Here is a 21,948-nt window from a genome sequence, read left to right on the forward strand (position 1 = left end):
TTGATGATGTTCAAGAACATTTAGTTATCCATTTGCTTGTCAGTTTAATCATTATTAGAATACCATAAGACTATGAGAACATTAGGTGTCCTAATATGAATTGAAACAGATTGTAAAAAGAAAATAAAAATGATGTGGAGGTAATTTACTCCACATCCTCCACCACCAATTTCCATTATACAAACTGGTGAGTTATCAGGTCTTACAGAAAAAAAAGGAAGTGTATTTTTTCCCATAAGCAATTTTGCTGTCTTGTTTAGCACATTAAACCGATTTGAGCTCATCTCCTCTTTTGTACACTTTAAAAAAAAAAAAAAAAAAAAAAAAAAACCCTCTGGGTTAAAAACAACCCAAATTGTTTTTTGTTTTTTTTAGCCCAACCTCAGTTCTCCTAATGAACAAAATGTCACTGTAGACTCACCAGGAAAATCTAACTAACTTGCGAATATTTATTTTCCAGCCTTTAGCACCTCACCACCAATTTTTTTGCACAACCGAAGTCAACCAACGTTACAGAGATAGTGGAAAACATTACAACCTACTGTAACCCCTATCCTCTCTTTTTGTCACATGAAGAACTTTTGACCTTGACATTACTGAGCTAGCTAAGTTCTGTTAGCCACTGACTGTCTGCACCTGTTAACCAGCAGTAACATTCGCCGAATACATGAAGAAACACGGCTGTAACCCATCCTCCTAATGCTAATTACTACAGCTTGCCTTGTCCAAAACACCTGCTAAATGTAGTTATTGTTAACCCACTCTCTTGTTACAACCGGCTAATCTTTGGGATGGGAAGTTTTTATTGCCATATTTTGTGTGCAGGTCCGAATTCCTTCCCAGAGTTTCCAGCCTGCCCTAGCCTGCCTTGCTCCCTCCTCCCCGTATGACATCACTGAATGGCGCCCATATTTAAAGAGGAAGAGGGAAGAGAGAGAAGGGGATGTTGGAGGTGGTTACGTGTGATCTGGTGTTAGGAGATTGTGTTCAGTTCGTGTTGCTTACCCTTGTTTCTATAAATATTCTGTGTTCTGACTGCTGTTCTGGTTTTGACTCTGGTATTACATCATGTGAATAGCTGTAATGCTACGTTATCATTAACTTTCAAAAAGATCATGGGAATACCATCACTGATCCCTACTGGTGACAGCATCCGGCTAGCTAACCCTAACTGGGATAAGATTCAGACCCAGAGAGTTATAGAATAGCTTCAGTCCATATTTCACAGCCAACATAAACACATAGTAGTGTAACGCCATCACTGAGGAAGCAGTACATGATATTCACTTTTGAACCCGTAGCGAAAGGTAAAGTTAATAATCACTCGTTGAGTTACTGTTTTCCAATTAATACATTTTTCGAGAGCTCCCTGCCTAAAATTACCTGTGTTCATTTGTTTTCCTCACCGCAAAAACCGCTAACTCCAACTGAGGAGAATTCAAACAATTTGACCCAAGGAGCTGGGCTGAGGCGTCGGGTGGGAGAGGGGTGCATTGATTCAACGGTCAGTGAAAATGACCCAGCCATTAACCCAACATTGGGTTACACAAAACTACCCAAAAACTACCCGAGACTGAGAATATAACACAATTAAATGACCCAAAATGCTCATCCCAGCGTTTGGGTAGAAAAAAATAACCCAGCTTTTTTTAAGCGTATAATGAAAGGAATAACATCACTATTTGTGTTATTGTGATCTGTGTTTAGTGTCATTTGTGATGTGGTTAAACAGGTGTACAGTTGATTAAAGAGAGGTTTTTGTTTCTAGGAGAGGACGTGTGTAACACTGTGTAATAAGCTGCACAGAAGTAGAGAGCATTGTGCGGCACTTGTCTTGCTTTGGGAATTTGTAGAGAAACTGATGATCTCCCATCTCCAGCCACTGAAAAATGGCCTTGAAAATCTTTCTCTATTTCTATAGCACTCGTCAATCTAACATATCCAATGAGTTTCAGGCTGGTGTCTCCTTGTGTCCTTTGATACCACAATATTGTTTCATAGTTGAAGATGCCATGGATGCAGCTAAGAGTTACATTTTCCTCAGGCAAACACAGAATATCAGGAGGGCTCTGATTAACATCTTTGCAAATCAAGGATCCTATGTTAAAAAAAAATTGTTAGATTAGTATTAGTCCTGTTGTTTATTTAATAAAATGTACTCCATGTGTATATAGAAATGCTACCTGAGAAACACCACAAGAAGAGTATGAATTTACAGGGAAATTTGATCATGTTGATTTTGACTAATGGAACACAATCATGACATCTGAGGTAGATGACAAGACTATTTGAGGTTAGCAGTCAGGCAGGATATGACATCACAACATTAGTATGTAGAATGTTCACACCCATTTGAGGCATCTAGACTTTCTACAAAATCTTTACAGTGCAAAATTATTAGTCAAAATAATCATTACAAAATTATACACTGTCAGGATGGGTTGTGAGATCTCCAGGCATGCAGATTTCATATTTTAAATAGTAGTTTCCCCATACACCACCAGCTTATACTGTTCCTTCCCTTTTTTTATTTTGTGTGTTTGTTTGTTTGTTTGTTCTGATATCATTGTTGTGCAATTGAGTCTAAAAGAACAACAACTAAAGCTGAGGTCTTAACAAGTGAACTAAAAATTATATGATATTGCATTTAACATAATAATACTACACAGTATTAATTAAAATACTGGGGTATATATTGTTGATGATCTTTATGTAGATAGGGAACAACTAAACCCAATAGAAAACAGGAAGCCATCTTAGAACAAGCATTGAAAAAAATGCTACTAAAAATGTTCCTGCTTATCTGCTAAAAAAAAAAAAAAAAAAAAAAAAAAATTGTTTTTGTGGGACACCTGTGAGGCAAGAGATGTACAAAATCTAGATTTCCCAATTAAACAAATGGATGAATCAACAGCACCATCTAGAGACCATAAGACCATGCTTGTGTGCAAAAAGGGAATTTGTGAGAGTTTCATATGCCCTCACCTAAATGGCATGGAGAGTGATTGTGGAACTGTCAAAAGTGCAGTGATATCTGAAAACTTGGACTAGAGTACTGAGTGGTTTCTGCTTTGTTGTAGATAGCCCTCTCACTGGACACTCTGGTGTAGGAGTTGTTGATCAGTCGGTAGTGGGTGCCAAAACTTAAAACTTAATGCATAAAGAGAGAGATGGGGTTTTATAAGAAGTTAACTAAGTAGAAAGTGGAACTTCAGGTTTAATGACAATATAGGAGTTACATAATAAATTAAACACTATGGTGCATGCTGTTATAGAAAAATACTCAACAATGGCATGGTGTGATGTGGCCCATCGTGATGTTACTTACTTAACATCTTACTTAATCATAGGGTTGGTGGTCTGATTCCCGGCCCACATGACTCCACATACCGAAGTGTCCTTGGGCAAGACACTGAGCCCCAAGTTGCTCCCGATGGTAAGTTAGTGCCTTGCATGGCAGCTCTGCTACCGTTGGTGTGTGAGTGTGTGAATAAATGGGTGAATGAGACACAGTGTAAAGTGCTTTGGAACCACTAAGCTTTAAAAAGCGCTATATAAGTGCAGACCATTTACCATTACTTTTTCCACCCCAAAGTTGATTATTTTCCAGTAACAGCGCACTCCAAAGTAGTTTACTCATTTTATACACAGCTGTTTGCCAGCGATTATTTTATTTATTTTTAATTAATGAACAACAAACTATGTTTTTAACAATTTTAGTTACATTTAAACTAGAAGTTTCTCTTATTATTTATATTATACCAGCTACAAAATAATCGTACCCTTACCAGCCTTGTCAGGTTACAGAGAAATCAGAAAGTACAACTTCAACTCTACAAAAGACCATTACAAAGTGCTAGTACTGGAGACTCCCTCCAGTATTTGTTTAAATGTTAAACAAATGTCCACTTGTAGAATTTTTTTCAAATATATTTATTATTATTTTGTGGATCATCCACCGTACAAGTCCATGTGAATTAGCCGTTACTATTGAAAAGATATCATGTTAGAACAAGCACATTAGTTTAAACCTGTGATTTGAATTACAGCCAGAATTATTGTCAAAGCTGCTGTTATAGAAAGTTAATCAACACCTTCTGAGCGGTCAACTGCAAGAACAGCTCTGTGGAATATGGTTATAAAGGATGCAAGTGTTCTTGATGCAGTGTTGAAGGTATATATGGAGTGCATGGGAGGTTTTTGTAGCAGAGTGAGGGGACTTGGAACACTGTGCTCTACTTGCTGCACAGTAATACACAGCAGTGTCCTCAGCTGCTCTTAGTTTGATAAAATGGAGTGTAGAGTGTTTTTGACCATCTCCAGATACATTAAAGTGACTTGAGAAAGGAGTTTCAACATTTGCAGTCTTGTAACGTACATATGCAATAAGTTTCATTGACGTATCATTGAAGGACTGTTGATACCATAATATCATATTAAGTGTTGAAACACTGTGTGTGCATTGAAGTTCAGTGTTTTCTCCTGGAAAACTCAACAGGTCAGAGGGACTTTGATGAATGTCATAGCTTTGCTGCTGTCCTGGAAAATAAAGTCAAAACATGAGTTTAGTGTCGAGCATTAACATTGTGCTGTAAGTGTGCTACATCGTGTTATTAACTTACCCAGTATTAAATGTAAGATAGTTAGAATCACAACAGTGTGTGACTTCATCTTGAAGGGTTTCTGAGATGTAAATGAATGGGATAGTTTATAATTCAAAACAACAAAATCATAGCATGATTCTGCCTTAGATGAGCACAGTAATGAACAGGAACTCCAGTCTGTTACAGAAACACGTACAGATTCTCCACATTGAAAGGTTCCACCCACATCACTGTTAGTACGCATGTGCATATGATCTCCATAACATATATAGTAACTGTGTAATCTGTGTGTGTGTGTGTGTGTGTGTGTGTGTGTGTGTGTGTGTGTGTGTGTGTGTGTGTGTGTGTGTGTGTGTGTGTGTGTGTGGTTTGGGGTTTGTAGTTGGATGTTATGCATACATTTGAATCCATCCATCCATCTATTTTCCATACCGAAGCCTATCCCAGGGAACTCGGGGAACAAGGTGGGCAGCACACTGGATGGAGTGCCACCCATCGCAGGGCATAATCACACAAACATTCACATGTCCATTCACACACTACAGATCGTTTGGAAAGGCCAATCAACCTACAACACATGTCTTTGGATTGGGGGAGGAAACCAGAGTGCCCAGAGGAAATCCCTGAAGCACGAGGAAAACATGCAAACTCCGCATACACAGGGAGGAGGCAGGATTCAAACCCCCAAGCATGGAGGTGCAAGGCAAATGTGCTAAAATTTAGGTGCGCTTGAGTTTTTTATATAAAGAATAGTGAATGCATATTTTATGCATTAGTGTATTACAAGTGGCCATGGCATGTCAGTACACATACAGTATATTATAACCAGCGGTGGAAAGTAACAAACACGGTGTACTCTCATTACAGTACTTGAGTACATGGTTCACTGTAACAGTAGTATTTTGAGAATTCTTAAATCAAATAATAAGGTTGAGATCTTAACAGGTGAAATTAAAATAGTCAGACATCACACTTAGTATGCTGTTACTACTAATACTACACTAAATCAATTTAACAATATTACTCACAGAATCAAAATACTGGATATTATAGTGTTGTTTATTTATTTTTGTTGTCCTTTTAAAATAGGGAATGACTAAACTCAATAGAAAACAGAGACATTTTAGCAGAACAAGAAAAAAAAATGCTACTAAAATGTTCTTAATTAGCTGCTAAAACCTAACTGTTTTGTGGGACACCTGTGAGTCAAGAGAAATACAAACTCTCCCATCTACCTTCACTTAAACAAATAAATAAATCAACACCACCATCTAGAGACCATATGACAATGCTGGTGTGCTAAAAAGAGAATTTGTGACTGCAGAACATGTTCTCAATTAAATGACATGGATTAAAGGGCTGGGTGACTTCTTTATGTCATTTTTAATACAAATATATCTGTTATTAGTTTTAGATTATGTGGAGCATCCACCATACAAATCCCTCTGTATACGCCGTTTCTATAGAAACGATAACATCACCACGGACACATTAATATAAACTTGTGATTTGAATTACAGCCAGAACTCTTGTCAGAGCTGCTCTTATACAAAATGAATCAACACTATCGATTTGAATGCTCAACAGCCCTGAGGAATAAAGCTATAAAGAATACAACAGCATTAGTAGCACGCATAATGTTGGGAGGTTTTTGTAGCAGAGTGATGGGACCTGGAGCACTGTGCTCTACTTGCTGCACAGTAATACACACCAGTGTGTTCAGCTGCTCTCAGTTTGACAAGTTGGAGTGTAGAGTGCTTTGCACCATCTCCAGACACATTAAATTGACTTGAGAAAGGAGTTTCAACATTTGCACTCTCGTAACGTACATATGCAATAAGTTGCATTGAAGTATCAGTAAAAGCTTGTCGGTACCAAGATATCATATAAAATGATGAAACACTGTGTTTGCATTGAAGTTCAGGGTTTTCTCCTGGAAAACTCAGCACGTCAGAGGGACTTTGATGAATGTCATAGCTTTGCTGCTGTCCTGGAAAATAAAGTCAAAACATGAGTTTAGTATCAAGCATTAATATTGTGCTGTAAGTGTGCTACATCGTGTTATTAACTTACCCAGTATTAAATGTAAGACAGTCAGAATGACAACAGTGTGTGCCTTCATTTTCTGAGATGTAAATAAATAGTATTATAGAATGCAAATTGAAAAATATCAATTACTCATAGCATGATTCTGCTCCAGAGGAGCTCCGTAATGAAGAGAAGCTCCCCGAGCCTGTCACAGAAACCCTTATAGCTTGTTCCACCCACATCACTGTTAGCATGCTATCATGTGCTTGTGATCACTATTATATACATCTTGGCTGAATTTCTGCAAAATTGGACTATTTTGGCATGCTGTCCCAGATTAAATATTTTGTGTGTATGTGTTGATGTGTGTGGTTTAATGTTCTGCACACAAAATACAGTAAATGTATAGGCTGTTATGTTTGTATGTGGGCTGTGGATATAATACACATGTATTATATTTAGTAGAGATATATTATAACTATGGAACTTTCATATAAAATAAAAAGATATATTTTAAATTCACTGTATTAATGCATGAGTGATTTTGGTTTCCTAATTCTAATATACATTCAGCAACCACTTTAAGAATACCTGTACACCTGCTCATTCAAGTACAGCCAACCATGTGGCAGGAGTACAATGCCTAAAATCATGTAAATACAGGTAACCTGGTATGATCTCCTGAGATTTTTACCCAGAATAGTGTCTAGAGTTTACACAAAATGGTGTGAAAAATATTCATTGAGCGGCAGTTCTGTCGGTGGAGATGCCTTGTTGATGAGAGGTCAGAGGAAAATGGATAGATTGTTTCAAGCTGACAGGATTGCTATGGTAACTTAAATAACCAGCATTTACTACTGTGATGTACAGAAAAGCATGTCAGAATGCACAACATGTTGAATGTTGAGGTAGATGAGCTACAACAGCAGAAGATCACATTAGGTTCCATTCTTGTGAGCCAAGAACAGAGATTTGAGGCTACAGTGGGTGTAGGATCACCAAAATGTGGAGGTTGAAGATTGGAAAAAGACAGAACAAAGATTTGTCAGCTGTCTAGTTTCAGCAGGCTCAGATGGGACTCTTTTTGAATATTTTATATATTTTATTTTTTATATATTACTATATTTTATTTAAATATATTTTAATATATTTTATTTTATATATTACTATATAGTACTATATAAGTACTGTATAGCACACACAATGTAGCATACGGTGGTTGAGGTTTTTGTAGCAGAGTGGGGGGACTTGGAGCACTGTGCTCTACTTGCTGCACAGTAATACACACCAGTGTGTTCAGCTGCTCTCAGTTTGACAAGATGGAGTGTAGAGTGTTTTTCACCATCTCCAGATATGTTAAAATAACCCACAAAAGGACTTTCAACATTTCCACTCTTGTAACGTACATATGCAATAAGTTGCATTGAAGTATCCTTAAAGGTGTGTCGGTACCAGGATATCATAGAAAATGCTGAAACACTGTGTTTGCAATAAAGTTCAGTGTTTTCTCCTGGAAAACTCAGCACTTCAGAGGGACTTTGATGAATGTCATAGTTTTGCTGCTGTCCTGGAAAATGAAGTCAAAACATGAGTTTAGTATAGAGCGTTGCTATTGTTTTGTATGTGTGTCATATTATGTTATTAACTTACCCAGTATTAAATGTAAGACAGTCAGAATAATAGCAATGTGTGTCCTCATCTTGAAGGGTTTCTGAGATGTAAACAAATGTAATCGTTTATTATAAAATATATTAATAAACAACTCAAAGCCTGACGCTGCTTCAGAGGAGCTCAGTACATTTACAGCATTTGACAGACGCCCTTATCCAGAGTGGCTTACATTTGAAGTAATGAAGAGAAGCTTCCCCAGTCTGTTACAGAAACACTTACAACTTGTTAGCATTATGACGTTCCACCCACATCACTGTTAGTATGCAGACATGTGCTTATGATCACTGTAATATACCCATTGGCTGTATTTCTACTGTTTCATGCAAAATTGGGCTACTTTTGGCATGTTGTCACAGGCAATTATTTTCTATGTGACGGTTGGGGTGAAGAATAATCTCTAGAGTTTACACACAGAATGGGGTGAAAAACAAAAAACCTTCACACCACAGTGGGTTCCAATCCTGTCAACTAATAACAAGAATCAGAGGCTATACCGAGCAAAGAATCACCAAAACTGGGTGGCTGAAGATTGGAAAAAGAACAATCATCATTTTTTCCAAATGTTCAGGAGAACCACATGATTTTAATAATGCTTTATTAAAAGTTGTAATGTTACGTTATAACAGTGGTAGTCATGTATTTGGAATATAATATATGGTTTTAGAGTGTCAGCTTTTGAGGTTTGGAGTTTTGTCAGCTGAGCTAGTAGTGGGATTGGTTTCAAATATTTTGTTCATTTTGTCATGCAGACTTGGTGATCTCAAATGAGATAAAGCTGTTCCTGGTTAGAACTCTAATAAAAAATAAACCATGAAAAAAATCGCGCAAAGGACTTCATAGTAAAGAGAAGAGATGTATATTGATTATTGCTAAAATAAGTACTGTATAGCACATACAATATTATAGAAGCCCTAAGAGGTCGTACATTTTTTTTCTTTCCCGTTTTCTTGTGATCTCCACATAATAAAAAGTTGTTTTCTTGTCATTTCGACATAACAAAAAGCTGTTTTATCACAAGAAAATCTTGCGCTTTTTGAATGGGCCATCACCATCATAAGTGTTCAGGGTCGCTATATTATCTTCGATGATAAAGTTGTAGACCTGACAGTCTCCTCTCGAGTGTCGGACACTAATGCGGAAGGTGTCAATCACTGACAGAACTATTTCAGCTTGAGTGAGTCCCTGATTAAAGTAAAAAACGAATCTGTTCATCCAGGATGCATGATAATGTGATCTGGAGAAAACAACTTTTGTTTTGTCAAGATCACGAGAAAACTGAGTCAAGAACACAACTGTTTATTATGTGGAGATCATGAGAAAATGGCCTCTTAGGGCTTCCGTACAATGTAGCTTAGTGGTTGAAGTTTTTGTAGCAGAGTGAGGGGACTTGGAGCACTGTGCTCTGCTTGCTGCACAATAATACACAGCACTGTGTTCAGCTGCTCTCACTTTGACAAGATGGAGTGTAGATTGTTTTTGACCGTCTCCAGATACATTAAAGTGACTCTTGAATGAATTTTCAACATTCACCTGCCGGTAATATACATATCCAATAAGTTTCATGGAAATATCGTTAAGGGACTGTTGATACCACAATATTGTATAAAATAGTGAGACACTGTGTTTGCAGTGCAGTTCAGTGTTTTCTCCTGGAAATGTCATCAGTTTAGAGGGACTTTGATGAATTTCGTAGTTTTGCTGTTGTCCTGAAGCATAAAGTCAAAACATGATTTTTAGTATGTAGTCAAACAGAATATTTAGTATATTTAGAGTATTACGCAGATTGCTTACCCAGTACTGCATGTAACACCATCAGAATAATAAGAATGTGTACCTTCATCTTCAGTGGTTTCAGAGATGTAAATAAGTGGAACAGGGTGTAATATTAGTATATTGAACTGCTTTAGAGGAGTTCAGAAATGAACAGAGCATCTGTTACAGTTTATAGTCATTGTGATAAGGCAAACGTCCCACCCACAACACTCACCATACAACTGTGGTTCTCATAATATAGACTGCAATTCATTTTCTGATATCATAGAAACAATTTATATTCATATATTTATATTATACAAATGTATACCACAGCGCTTGCTGAATTGTCAAATCAGAGTATTTTCTATAACCGCAACTCTCACAATAGTTCGGGTTGCATTAATACATTACTGTTTCTATCATAACTTACAAAAGGACTTTCTCATTTTGTCAGAATCATCAGTGGCATGCTTGTTTCACAAGCGCAAAGCCAGGAATATCTGGAATTAAGGTGGTTTGAGATGGTTTGGGAGAAATGCCTTAAATAAAATTTCTATTTTTCAATCTCAATTTTTTCTTTTTAGGCACAAACTGTATTACACCAACACTTACATTTGAAATGCACTAAAACCATTAAATCAACTATAAAACTATTACTGTTACTATTTTGTATATTATAAATTTGTATTTTATATACAGTAGAGAAAACTAATGTATGTAGGAGGAAAAAGTCATTCTGTTTTTCTTTTATCTTTAGTGTGAATGTGTGATTATAGCATTCAGCAGCATTCAATGCATTGTTTAATCAAAAGATGACAAGTCTGGAAGATTGAGATTTTTTTTAACTGTTGTATGAGGAGAAAGCAGTGTTTCATTTTGCAGAGGAATTTGCAATGCATTTTTGCACTCTACTGCACAATGACGAATGTGTTTTGATAGTCATGTCAATAGTATGAGAGCACTGACTTCATTTGGATATTTTTATTTTATCAGTATAATTACCGTGGATAATTATTGTGCATTATGATTTTCAATCATTCATTGATTTGCAGATATAATATACCATGAGACTATGAGAACTTAAGTTGCACCCAAATATTAGTCTATATCCAAATACATGCTTCTTATCACTCATGTACAGTGCCCTCCACTAATATTGGCACCCTTAGTAAATATGAACAAAGAAGATTGTCATTATTGTCTAACCTTTTGATCTTTTGTTCAGAAAATTCACAAAAATACTCTGCTCTCATGGATATCAAACAATTAGAAACACAACACAGGTTTATTTAAAAAAAAAAAAAAAACTGTGTTAAATATAGGTGTGGCACAATTATTGGCACCCCTACGAATTCATATGAGAAAAATATATTTGAAGTATATTCCCATTGGTATTTTGCATTTTTTATTTTGCAAGCTTAAAATGGACCGTAGTTGGATCTTCCAGCAGGACAAACATACATAAAATTCAAGACAAAAATGGTTTATTGACCACAAAATCTAGATCCTGCCATGGTCATCCCAGTCCCCTGACTTGAAACCCATAGAAAACCTGTGGGGTGGACCGAAGACAAGAGTCCACCAGCGTGAACCTCGAAATTTGAAGGATCTTGAGAGATTCTGTATGGAGGAATGGTCTCAGATCCCTTGCCATGTATTCTACAACCTCTTCAGGGATTCTAGGAGAAAACTCAGAGCTGTTATCTTAGCAAAGGGAGGTAGCACAAAGTATTGACTAAAAGGGTGTCAATAATTCTTGCACACCTATATTTAACAAAAATATATTTTTATAAACCTTGATAGCAGAGTATAGTTGTGATTTTTTTGTCAAAAGATCAAAAGGTTAAGCAATAAACACACTTTTTCACAACCTTCTTTGCTCATATTTACCAAGGGTGCCAATATTAGTGGAGGACACTGTACATATATAAATTTTGAGCATTGTGCCTTGCAATCACTCTCTAAAATATCTGTGAATGTTGCATTGTATTGCATTATTATTGTTGCATTGTATTGTAGCTGTAAATTCTGAATACACACACACACACACACACACACACACACACACATATATATATATATATATATATATATATATATATATATATATATATATATATATATATATATATATATATATATATATACACACACACATACCGTACATATTTCCAAAAGAGGGCATATTTACTGCAGTACACTGCCCCCTTTGGATGGTCTCTACTAGTCATGTGTTTTTGTACAGCTCTGCCCTGTGGTTAAAACACTGTGTTTGCTCACAGCACAGAAATACACAGCGCTGTCACTATTATCCACATCTTTCACTGTGAATGAGCCACTCTCAGGATTGGGTTTAATGGCTGAAAATTTATTCGGATCAAATTTTCCGAAGTCTGGAGTGCCAAAGCTGGTAGTGTACACTATGAGCTCCATACTCTCTCCTTGATGCTGACGGAACCAGTACATCTTATTATAATCCACACCCTTGGTGTGTGAGCAGTTTATTGTAGGTGATTGGCCCATTTCAGCCCAGAGTATATTGGGTTGAAAGACATCATTCGCTCCTACAACTCCTGTGGATAAAAAAAAAAATACATTTAATAAGTCATTAATGTAAATCTGGTAGAAGAAACAATACATAAGGTGGTATCATAAGAAACATTTCTTATTCATATACTATTATTAATTTGATTCATAAGCTTCTATGACAATTATACAATTGGTCATATTTTGGTTACCTTGGATACAATTTAGTGAATGTACCAGCATTAAAATCCAGATCATACTGTTGGTTGATAATGTTTTCAGTGAGCTACACTGACTCTATTCGGTCTGTAGCTGTTGACCCAGGAAATGACATGATAAATCCATTTTCATAATCATAGGGTTTTAAATCCCTCCCACTCTCAGAGACAGGAAGGGAATGTGACAATTTACTACTAACAGATTTGAACACCACAGTGCATTTTTCACATGTGACATCGGTCTTATATTAATTAGCAGGATTGGGGAGTAACGGAATACATGTAATGGTGTTACGTAATCAGGATACTGTTAACAGTAATCCGGTACAGTTACCTCAAAAAACAAAGTAATCAGATTACGGGTACATTTTGTAAAAAAAAAAAAAAAAAAAAAAAAAAAAAAATGGGAATACTATCAGGATTATTTTTTTTATTATTATTTAAAACCAAAGTAATTGATCTTTTGATATAACACAATATAGGCAGCTGCTTGATTATAGTTCTGGTTCTCTCTCGCCAGTCGTGGCTCACATGAGCAACAAATTTATTTATGTTATTAAAACAAATCCAAACACTGAACATGTTTTTAAGCTCTAAAATAAGCTCTAAATAGAAGTATTTTAGATCATATTGCTTTTCTCTTGACTTTATTTACATACGTGACCTTGAAGTAATCCAAAAATAATCAGATTACATTACTTTGTTACTGTGGTGTGTTAGAGTAACAGAAATAATTTACATTACTGAAGTGAAAGAGCTCCCTCTAGCTCAGTGGATGGTGTATTGCTCCAAAGGTTTGTAAAATGGCATGAGATTCTCAGGTTGCTTTTCATAATCGTTTCTTTACTAAAGTTTATTATTGCGTTAAATAAAGCACCATACGGTACGTTACCTGTGATACATACAATAAAAGCTATAATAGGATGGGACATTATGCAGTATGTTAAAATCCTCATATAGTGAACATTTTAGTACAGAGCTAGGAATTAAAGATTTAAACCTTAAAAACATCTAAACAAAATGAACTAATATAGCAAATTGTACTTGTAATATAACTGTTGTTTTTGTTAAATGTGTGTGCGCATGTATCTTATAGACCATTTCTAATAATCATGTTGGCACCTGTTCAACACTCATACACAGGTGTGAAAGAACTGTTAAGTAAACTTACAAGGAAAGTTTTTGTGCCGAGGTGAAATGATTTGTATCACTGTGGAAACTGGCAGCACAGAAATACATGGTGCTGTCATCTGATGAAAGCGTCTTAATAATGAGAGCACCGTTCTTACTCGCATCTCCTTTCAGTTCAATTTTCTCTGTAAAATTAGGCTCTACATAGTCTTTTTTATTCCAGAGATACCCCATTAACTCAAATGTGTGGCTTGCATTGCTTTTATACCACAGTATGATGTTGTAACTTTCTATGCTATGTAGACACTTGAGCTCCACTGTATCTCCTCTGGATTGAATTAGATCAGAAGGACTCTGCTGGACTTTGCTGCTGAAGACAGCGTCTATAGTGAGAAAAAGAGTGGATAACAGTGATTTCAGATATTCTCAGAAAATCGGAATAGTTTTGTCAAAGCCATATTTTGTTGCAACTGAAATAAATACCTGTGAGCCAGAGCAGGGAGACAATAAAGCGGATCTGAACTTTGATCATGTTGCCATTTAGCGCTCAGTGAAGCCTCTGAAGCACAAACAGCCTCCTCGAGCTTTTAAAGAAAGATCACTGTTGTGCTGCTGCATTTCTTGTACTGGGAAACTTTTTAAGGTGGATCATGAGCTCCCTCTTGTGAGTTTCAGTCTAACACCACCACCCACAGATTGAAAACTTTAAAGGTGGATTGGCTGTTCTAAATTGCCCCTTGTGTGTGTGTGTGTGTGTGTGTGTGTGTGTGTGTGTGTGTGTGTGTGTGTGTGTGTGTGTGTGTGTGTGTGTGTGTGTGTGTGTGTGTGTGAAATGGACTGCCGTCCCATCCAGGGTGTAGTCTTATCTGGCATCCAGAGATCCTGGGTTAAGCTTTGAATCAACTTGACCCTAACTATGCTAAAGCATTTCCTGATAAATGAATGAATGGTTATCGAGATGAAATAGACATTTATCACCTCTATTCAGGGGGGACAAGATTCTCATGAATCTCAAGAAATGTAATGAATTTAACTCAAATTTCCTGACTACTGTAGGTGATGTGATGTGGCCCAGCACAGAGTGGAGTTACCAGCCTGAAACGAATTACTTTTTCTATAACAGCACATCCTGACGTGTTTTATTCCACATATAAGACAGCAATATCCCAGCGGTCAGAGGTTCAAGCCCCAGCACTGCCAAGCAGACACTGTTGGGCCCTAGAGCAAGGCCCTTAACCCTCTCTGCGCTCTGGTTGACCCTGCACTCTAACCCCAGCCTCCTGACATGCTGGGGTATGCGAAAGAAAAGAATTTTACTGTGCTGTAATGTATATGTGACTAATAAAGACTCATTATAATATGCCAGTGCTAACAGTTTGTTATTCAGTAAACAATAAAACACTGTACTTTCTTGTTTTTATTTGTTGAATTTGTTGTGAAAGATCCCAGAATGGAGTTCATTTGTGATATCACTTACATTAGAACAGCTTCAAACAGTCCTTCCCTAAAACCCGCTTTTCTTTTTTCTCTCTCTTTCTTGAAGTTCATATGAAAGAAAATGGAGCTAACCCTGAAACTGAGAACCTGCAAAGCCTTCCATCCTAAAAACTCTCTCATGTTGGTAAACATACAGTGACAGCTTTAGCCCTGAGTATTACAAAGCTCTAACAATGGAGACTCCTTCCAAAAATGCTAAAAAATATCTCTGTACATAAAATTTTGTCATATCAACAGATAAACGTTTTTCTTTGTTAAATGACAACACATTTTTAATCTGTTTTTTTTAATTATCGGTTTATTGTTACTAGACAATTGCTAACATATTAGAATGAGTACATTAACATAAACTTGTGATTCATCTCGAACTTGCTGTCAGAGTTGCTGTTATATAAAGTCAATCGACACCTTCTGACCAATCAGATTGGAGCATCCAACAGAACTGTGGTATAAAGTGAATTTTAAAACCCAACAGTCAAATATTGTTAGTGAGCAAAAGACAGCTGTGTTTTGAAAGAGATAACATCTGCTGTAGTGGTAGCGTACAGAGCTCAGAAGACAAGCTAGTGAGAATTGATGATTAGTTTTTGTAGAAAAGAGAGGGGCCTCACACTGCTGTGTAATATGCTGCACAAAAATAAACCCCTTCACTCTTTAGTGAAAGGTTGATGACTTCTAGAGAGCCAAAACCGTCAAATGCGTCCCCGCCAATTCTGATTTTGTCTTTGAAATCGGTCTCTGGATTTGCATTTTTAGATATCAGATATCCCATGAAGATGAATTCTTTGTTCTTGGTTTCTTTGTACCACATTATGCGATCGTACTTTTCGATTTTATGGGAGCATCTAATCTTGGCTGATTCTCCTTGATTCTTGATGAGGTCAGGAGGTGTTTGCTCAACAACCATCCCACTTGTGAGACCTGTGTAGAAAGATGCTTTAATTAAAAGAAGGAACAAACATAAAACTCTTATTTTTCACAATGATAGTGTTATTACCTGTGTGCATAAGCAGCAGACTGATTATTTTGAAGAAAACTCCAAGCATCATTGCGAGCTGGTGTGTAAGAGTGATATGATCTGCTCAGTCTGATCTCGAGTCAGTCACACTCTCACTCACTGGAACACCTGACATGCACAAGAAAAATAGAGTGGGTAACAAAATGAAAGTGTGGGATCATACTGCCCCCATCAGACCAAAATCTCTGACTAGAGTTAGTTAAGCAGTTGGTTTCTGTAAGTCCTATAAGAAAGGAAATACATTCTGATGTGCTATGGATAAAAAAGTGAATTTCAACTTTAAGTCCACACACTCCAGAAGACCACTAGAGTCCAGTAGAGTGACTGAAGCACTATTTATACTCCTGATCATGTTGACTCTTGATGTTGAGGTTACAGACTGAACTAGGACTGAGTAAGATTATTCAAATCTCATCAGCGATGTATGATGTGCCATCTTGTCCCCATCTACATCAACAGTATAGAAAACACAATTCATACATATGACTCACCATTCCTCGTTCAACCCTGAGCTCTGCTTGTCTTGATCTGTCCTCTTGACTGGAGTTTTGTATTTTCTCCCTGTGGGTTACGTCCAGGTTCTCCAGGTTTCTCTCATTTCTTCAAAACATGCTAGTTGGTGGATTAGCAACCTGTCCCTACTGTAGGTGTGACCGAGTGTGTTAATGTGTGTGTGCATGATGCCCTGTGATAGACAGTGTTCCTGGGATAGGCTCTGGATCCACCATGACACTGAGTATGATGAAGCAAATGGTGAAGATGAATGAATGAATTAGCTGTTCACATTCTGTTGTGAATGTGATAAGTATTTTTAGTAGATAAAAATAACACTGATAATGAAAAGCGCACTGTGATCAATTGATGATGGACACATTAGAGCACATATTTAGGATATTCTTGTAGCCTGTGAGATCACATTGCATCAAATACAAGTAAAACTATTCACCTAGATGTTGAGTGTCTTTGTGTGGTTTACTGGCACTAAATCAAATCCAACCCACAGCTGCAGGTGTTGGGGTTTGGGGGTAACGTGGATCAGATGAAGGTTTTTGTTATTAAGTGATCTAATGTGTGTAACTGTGTGGAAATAAGCTGCACAGAAATACACAGCACTGTCGTTCACTGAAACGTTGTCTATGGTCAAAGAACCGTTGTTTCTCCCATCACCAGTCAAATTGATCTTCATTTTAATATCTGCCTCCAGCCTTGGAGAATTATTGAAAAGGTATCCCATGAGGGTAAATCTTGTGTCCTGGCTGCGTTTGTACCACAAAATGCGGTTGTAGCTCTTTACAGTGTGTGCACATTTGAGCTCAACAAACTCGTTTTGATTTTTTATGAGATCAGGAGGATTCTGGAGTACAGCGCTAACAGTAGAATCTGTGGAGAGAAAAAGAGAGCATTCAAGACAAATTGGCAGAAAAATATAACAATTGATTTTAGATTATATAAAATATTATACACTGGATAAATTCACCTGTGAAATAAAATAATATGGTGATAATGAGAGCAGTAACCATGTTGCGTTGTGCTGTGTGTGTGTGTGTGTGTGTGTGTGTGTGTGTGTGTGTGTGTGTGGGTTGCTGCTCTGAATAAAGCTTAGAGAAAACAGACATGCGTGATGCCTTTGTTTTTGGAAAATTACCCAATATCTTTCGGTAGATAGATATTCTGTTGTCTATGTATGTTGATGTGGCATTTCTAATGAAATGGCTCCCTCTAGCTGTTTGCATCATGTACAGTCTTATTTTGCCTCATTATCAATGCTACTGTTGATTGTAAATTTAATCTTTTTTTTTTTTTTTTACTCTTTTTGTCGTTTTTAATGTTCATGTGTCAATAAACTGATCCCATTAATTCAAACAGGTTGCATTAATCATGTAATCACAGTATAATGTTGCAACCTTTTAAGTTGTTTAGAGACTCATGCTCAATGATTTCTTTCTCCTTGGGATTATTAAAAAAAAAAAAAAAAAAAAAAACCTTTATAACATCACACAAAAATCTTGTCTGGATTAGTTTTTGTCTGTAATAAAATAAATGACTATCTGTAACCATGACTCACAGTGGAATAAATTTGTTGTCACATACTGCCTCCTTCAGGTGTCTTTATTCCTTCCTGACTGACACATGGTGTGTTTTTGTACAGCTCTGCCCTGTGGTTATAGCACTGTGTTCTCTCACGGCACAGAAATACACAGCGTTGTCATTATAATCCGCGTCTTTCACTGTGAATGAGCCGTTCTCAGGAACTGTTTTAATAGCTGAAAATTTCTTTTGGTCGGATTTTCCAAAGTCTTGAGTGCCAAAGCTGGTAGTGTACACGATGAGCTCCATACTCTCTCCTTGATACTGACGAAACCAGTACATTTCTCTGTAAACTGAACCCTTGGTGTGTGAGCAGTTAATTGTGACTGATTGGCCGAATTGAGCCCAGAGTATATCGGGCTGCAAGACATCATTTGCCCCTGCAACTCCTGTGAATAAACAGTAAGTAATGGGTTGATTTAAGATATGTAAGCTAGCTGTTCATTTTATATTTTGATTCCTAGGCATGTATAATATTTGTAGCATTACTATGATAATAATGTAACTCCTTATTATTACAGACGCATTCAGTGTGTTTTGTAGTTACCTTGAATCCAGTAAAGTGACTGAAAGATTATTATAATCCTGATCATATCTCTAGATGTCAAGGCTACAGACTGAACTAAGACAGTGTAAGATTACACTCATTCTTCTCAGTGATGTATGAAGTGACATCATAACTCCACCCACAGAGGCAGTGGAAAAATGTCATTCATACTGTTTGCATGGACGATGATCACTCATTAAGGTGACAAAAACTGTTATTGTTCTACTGTGATTCAAGACCGTTTCATTAATAAGACTCTACATTCACGTTTATTAATAAAATAATGCTATTTTGTCCGTTTAAAAAATATAAAAGGTTGTAGTCTGTTCAATTTTGGCAGTGAATTTTATGAAAGATTATATTTTGGATATATTTACCTAGAAGACACAATGTGGCAGTAAATGTGATTGGGTGTGTGTGTTGCTGTGATCAGAATTAAAATAAGAGATTGGAAGCATGTCATCCTAACTGTACTTCCTGTCTGAGGCATAAACTGTTACACATTTGGTACACTGCTTTTTCTAATGAAAGGGCTTTCTATTGAAGGGAGGCTGCATTTTTAAGGTATCATATTACATCCAACGTACTTTATATTACAATAGGATATACTGTAAACTGACAGTTTAGAATTATATCTAATACACTAATACAGCTCAAATGGAAACTTAGTCATGTTTTGTCTCACATGCTAATTATTTTTAAGATTTTTATACCAAATTTTGAATGGCTTGCAGTAACAATTTGCATTAACTTTGTGTCATGGAAAAAACAAATACAATAATTGTCTCATAAGCATGGCACGCATGTAATGTGCCGTTGGGTGAAGAGGCAGGATACAGGGAAGAGGGCTTTGAGCTTGGCTGGGGCCCCTCCCCCAAAAAAGTCTTCCAAGGGAAGCTTGTCTCTGGTCATCTGAAACACCCTCCTCATGAGACCAGAGAACTCCACCTTGAACTTCAGGCCAGGGTGTCCCTTTACAGTAAGCCATGATAATGTAAATCTCTCTCTCTCTCTCTCTCTCTCTCTCTCTCTTTCTCTCTCTCGTCAGGCTGAGGATCTTCTGTAAACTGGACATACAGTTGTAATATCTATCACAGACATTTCTTCAACAAGCCACTAGTTGGCGCCCTACCCTAGTTTTGAATCTCTGCTTTGGTTATCCCATTCATTTCCTGTTCTCTCAGTATATAAGCACATGGATTCTTATTCACTTTGCGAAGCCTTACACTTTCCCTGCATGCAGTACTTGTGAATTCTGAGCCGTCATCTTGCCTTGCCTTGTCTCGTCTCGTATTTTTTTTACTCCACCTTACCCTTTGAATTTGTCTGTCATTCTGATTTCTGGTGTTTGACCCTGCTGTGTTTATGATATTGCCTTGTGTTTTGGAAAGTGTGGTGTGCTATTTCCATGAACTATCAGTGCGTAACTACCAGTGCGTAATGGCCTATCCCTGAATGTTATTATACTGTTCCTTCTACCAATAAACCTCCCGATTATGGATCCATATGCTGCCTTCATGAGTCTTTAGTGACAACAGATTGCCCTGCAGGAGGAATCCATCAGGTGGGAATTGTTGGCCATCATATGTTGCCAGAATATCAATGTGGCACGTCAGCAGGAATTCCATAAAATCATACAGCAGCAGAGAGAGAGAGAGAGAGAGAGAGAGAGAGAGAGAAAGGAAGGGCATGGCTTACCTCTCATTGTGCATTTAATCGCTATGTCCTTCATTTGAGCGGCGCTGAGCGAGGAGCGCTGATAAATTCACTGGACAGGAGAGTGCCTTTTTTAAACCACTCTTGCTAAACCCAGAATGCACTTTTGAAATGCTTGTTTAAGAAAACTGTGAAATAAGTATTCAAAATGAATAAAAAATTAATAAAAGGCTCAACCTGTACCAGAATGTCACCCATAAATAACAATTATCTCTCACGGCACAGAAATATACAGCGTTGTCATTATAATCCACATCTTTCACTTCTAAAGAGCCGCTCTCCGGAACCGTTTTAATGGCTGAGAATTTACTTTGGCTGACGTTTCCAAATTCCAGAGTGCCAAAGCTGGTAGTGTACACTATGAGCTCCATACTCTTTCCATGATACTGAAGGAACCAGTACATTTGATTGTAAAATGCACCCTTGGTGTGTGAGCAGTTTATTGTGGCTGATTGACCTATTTTAGCCCAGAGTATACTGGGCTGAGAGACATCCTTCACCCCTGCAACTCCTGTGAATAAACAGCAAATACATTGTCACTATAACAAATATAACCTTGATATGTATTGTCTTATTTTGATACACAGTCATGTACAGCAGTTACAGTATTACAGAAGCATCCAGAAGCTTTAAAAGAAAAATAGCTATACCGTGAATCCAGTACAGTGACTGAAACACTATAATAATTCTTATCATCTCTCGTAATGTCAAGACTAGAGTCTGAACGAAGACTGTGTACGTTTGTACACATTCTCTTCAATGATGTACAATGTGACATCATAACTCCACCCACACAGACAGTGTAATAAATACATTATATATACTGTTTGCATGTACAATGATCACTCACCAACGTGACAAAAACTGTCATTAAACAGTTATGGATTAAACGGTTTAAAAATCAAGAAACCTGACATAATGGTTTCTAGATTACAATATATAAAATTATACATGTGTTAAATTCACCTGTGAAATACAATAGTATGGCATAATAATGAGAGCAAACACACACACACACACACACACACACACACACACACACACACACGAAAAGAACTATGTGATTTTGACATGTAGTCATACTAAAATGCAGAATTCATCCTGAGACACTGCAGATTTGTTGTCACATACTGCCCTCTCTAGGTGTCT

General features: G+C 37.0%; 1 gene segment (V, D, J or C); it reads right to left on the reverse strand.

The window, feature by feature from the left end:
* Window positions 1–13,969: 13,969 nt before the first annotated feature.
* Window positions 13,970–14,510, reverse strand: LOC108270019 (T cell receptor alpha variable 36/delta variable 7-like). The segment is given in 2 exon segments: window positions 13,970–14,316; window positions 14,417–14,510. Coding segments are annotated over 2 exon segments (396 nt in total).
* Between the last annotated feature and the right edge of the window lie 7,438 nt (window positions 14,511–21,948).

This window comes from Ictalurus punctatus, chromosome 9, assembly GCF_001660625.3.
Source record: "Ictalurus punctatus breed USDA103 chromosome 9, Coco_2.0, whole genome shotgun sequence".
Classification (NCBI taxonomy): domain Eukaryota; kingdom Metazoa; phylum Chordata; class Actinopteri; order Siluriformes; family Ictaluridae; genus Ictalurus; species Ictalurus punctatus.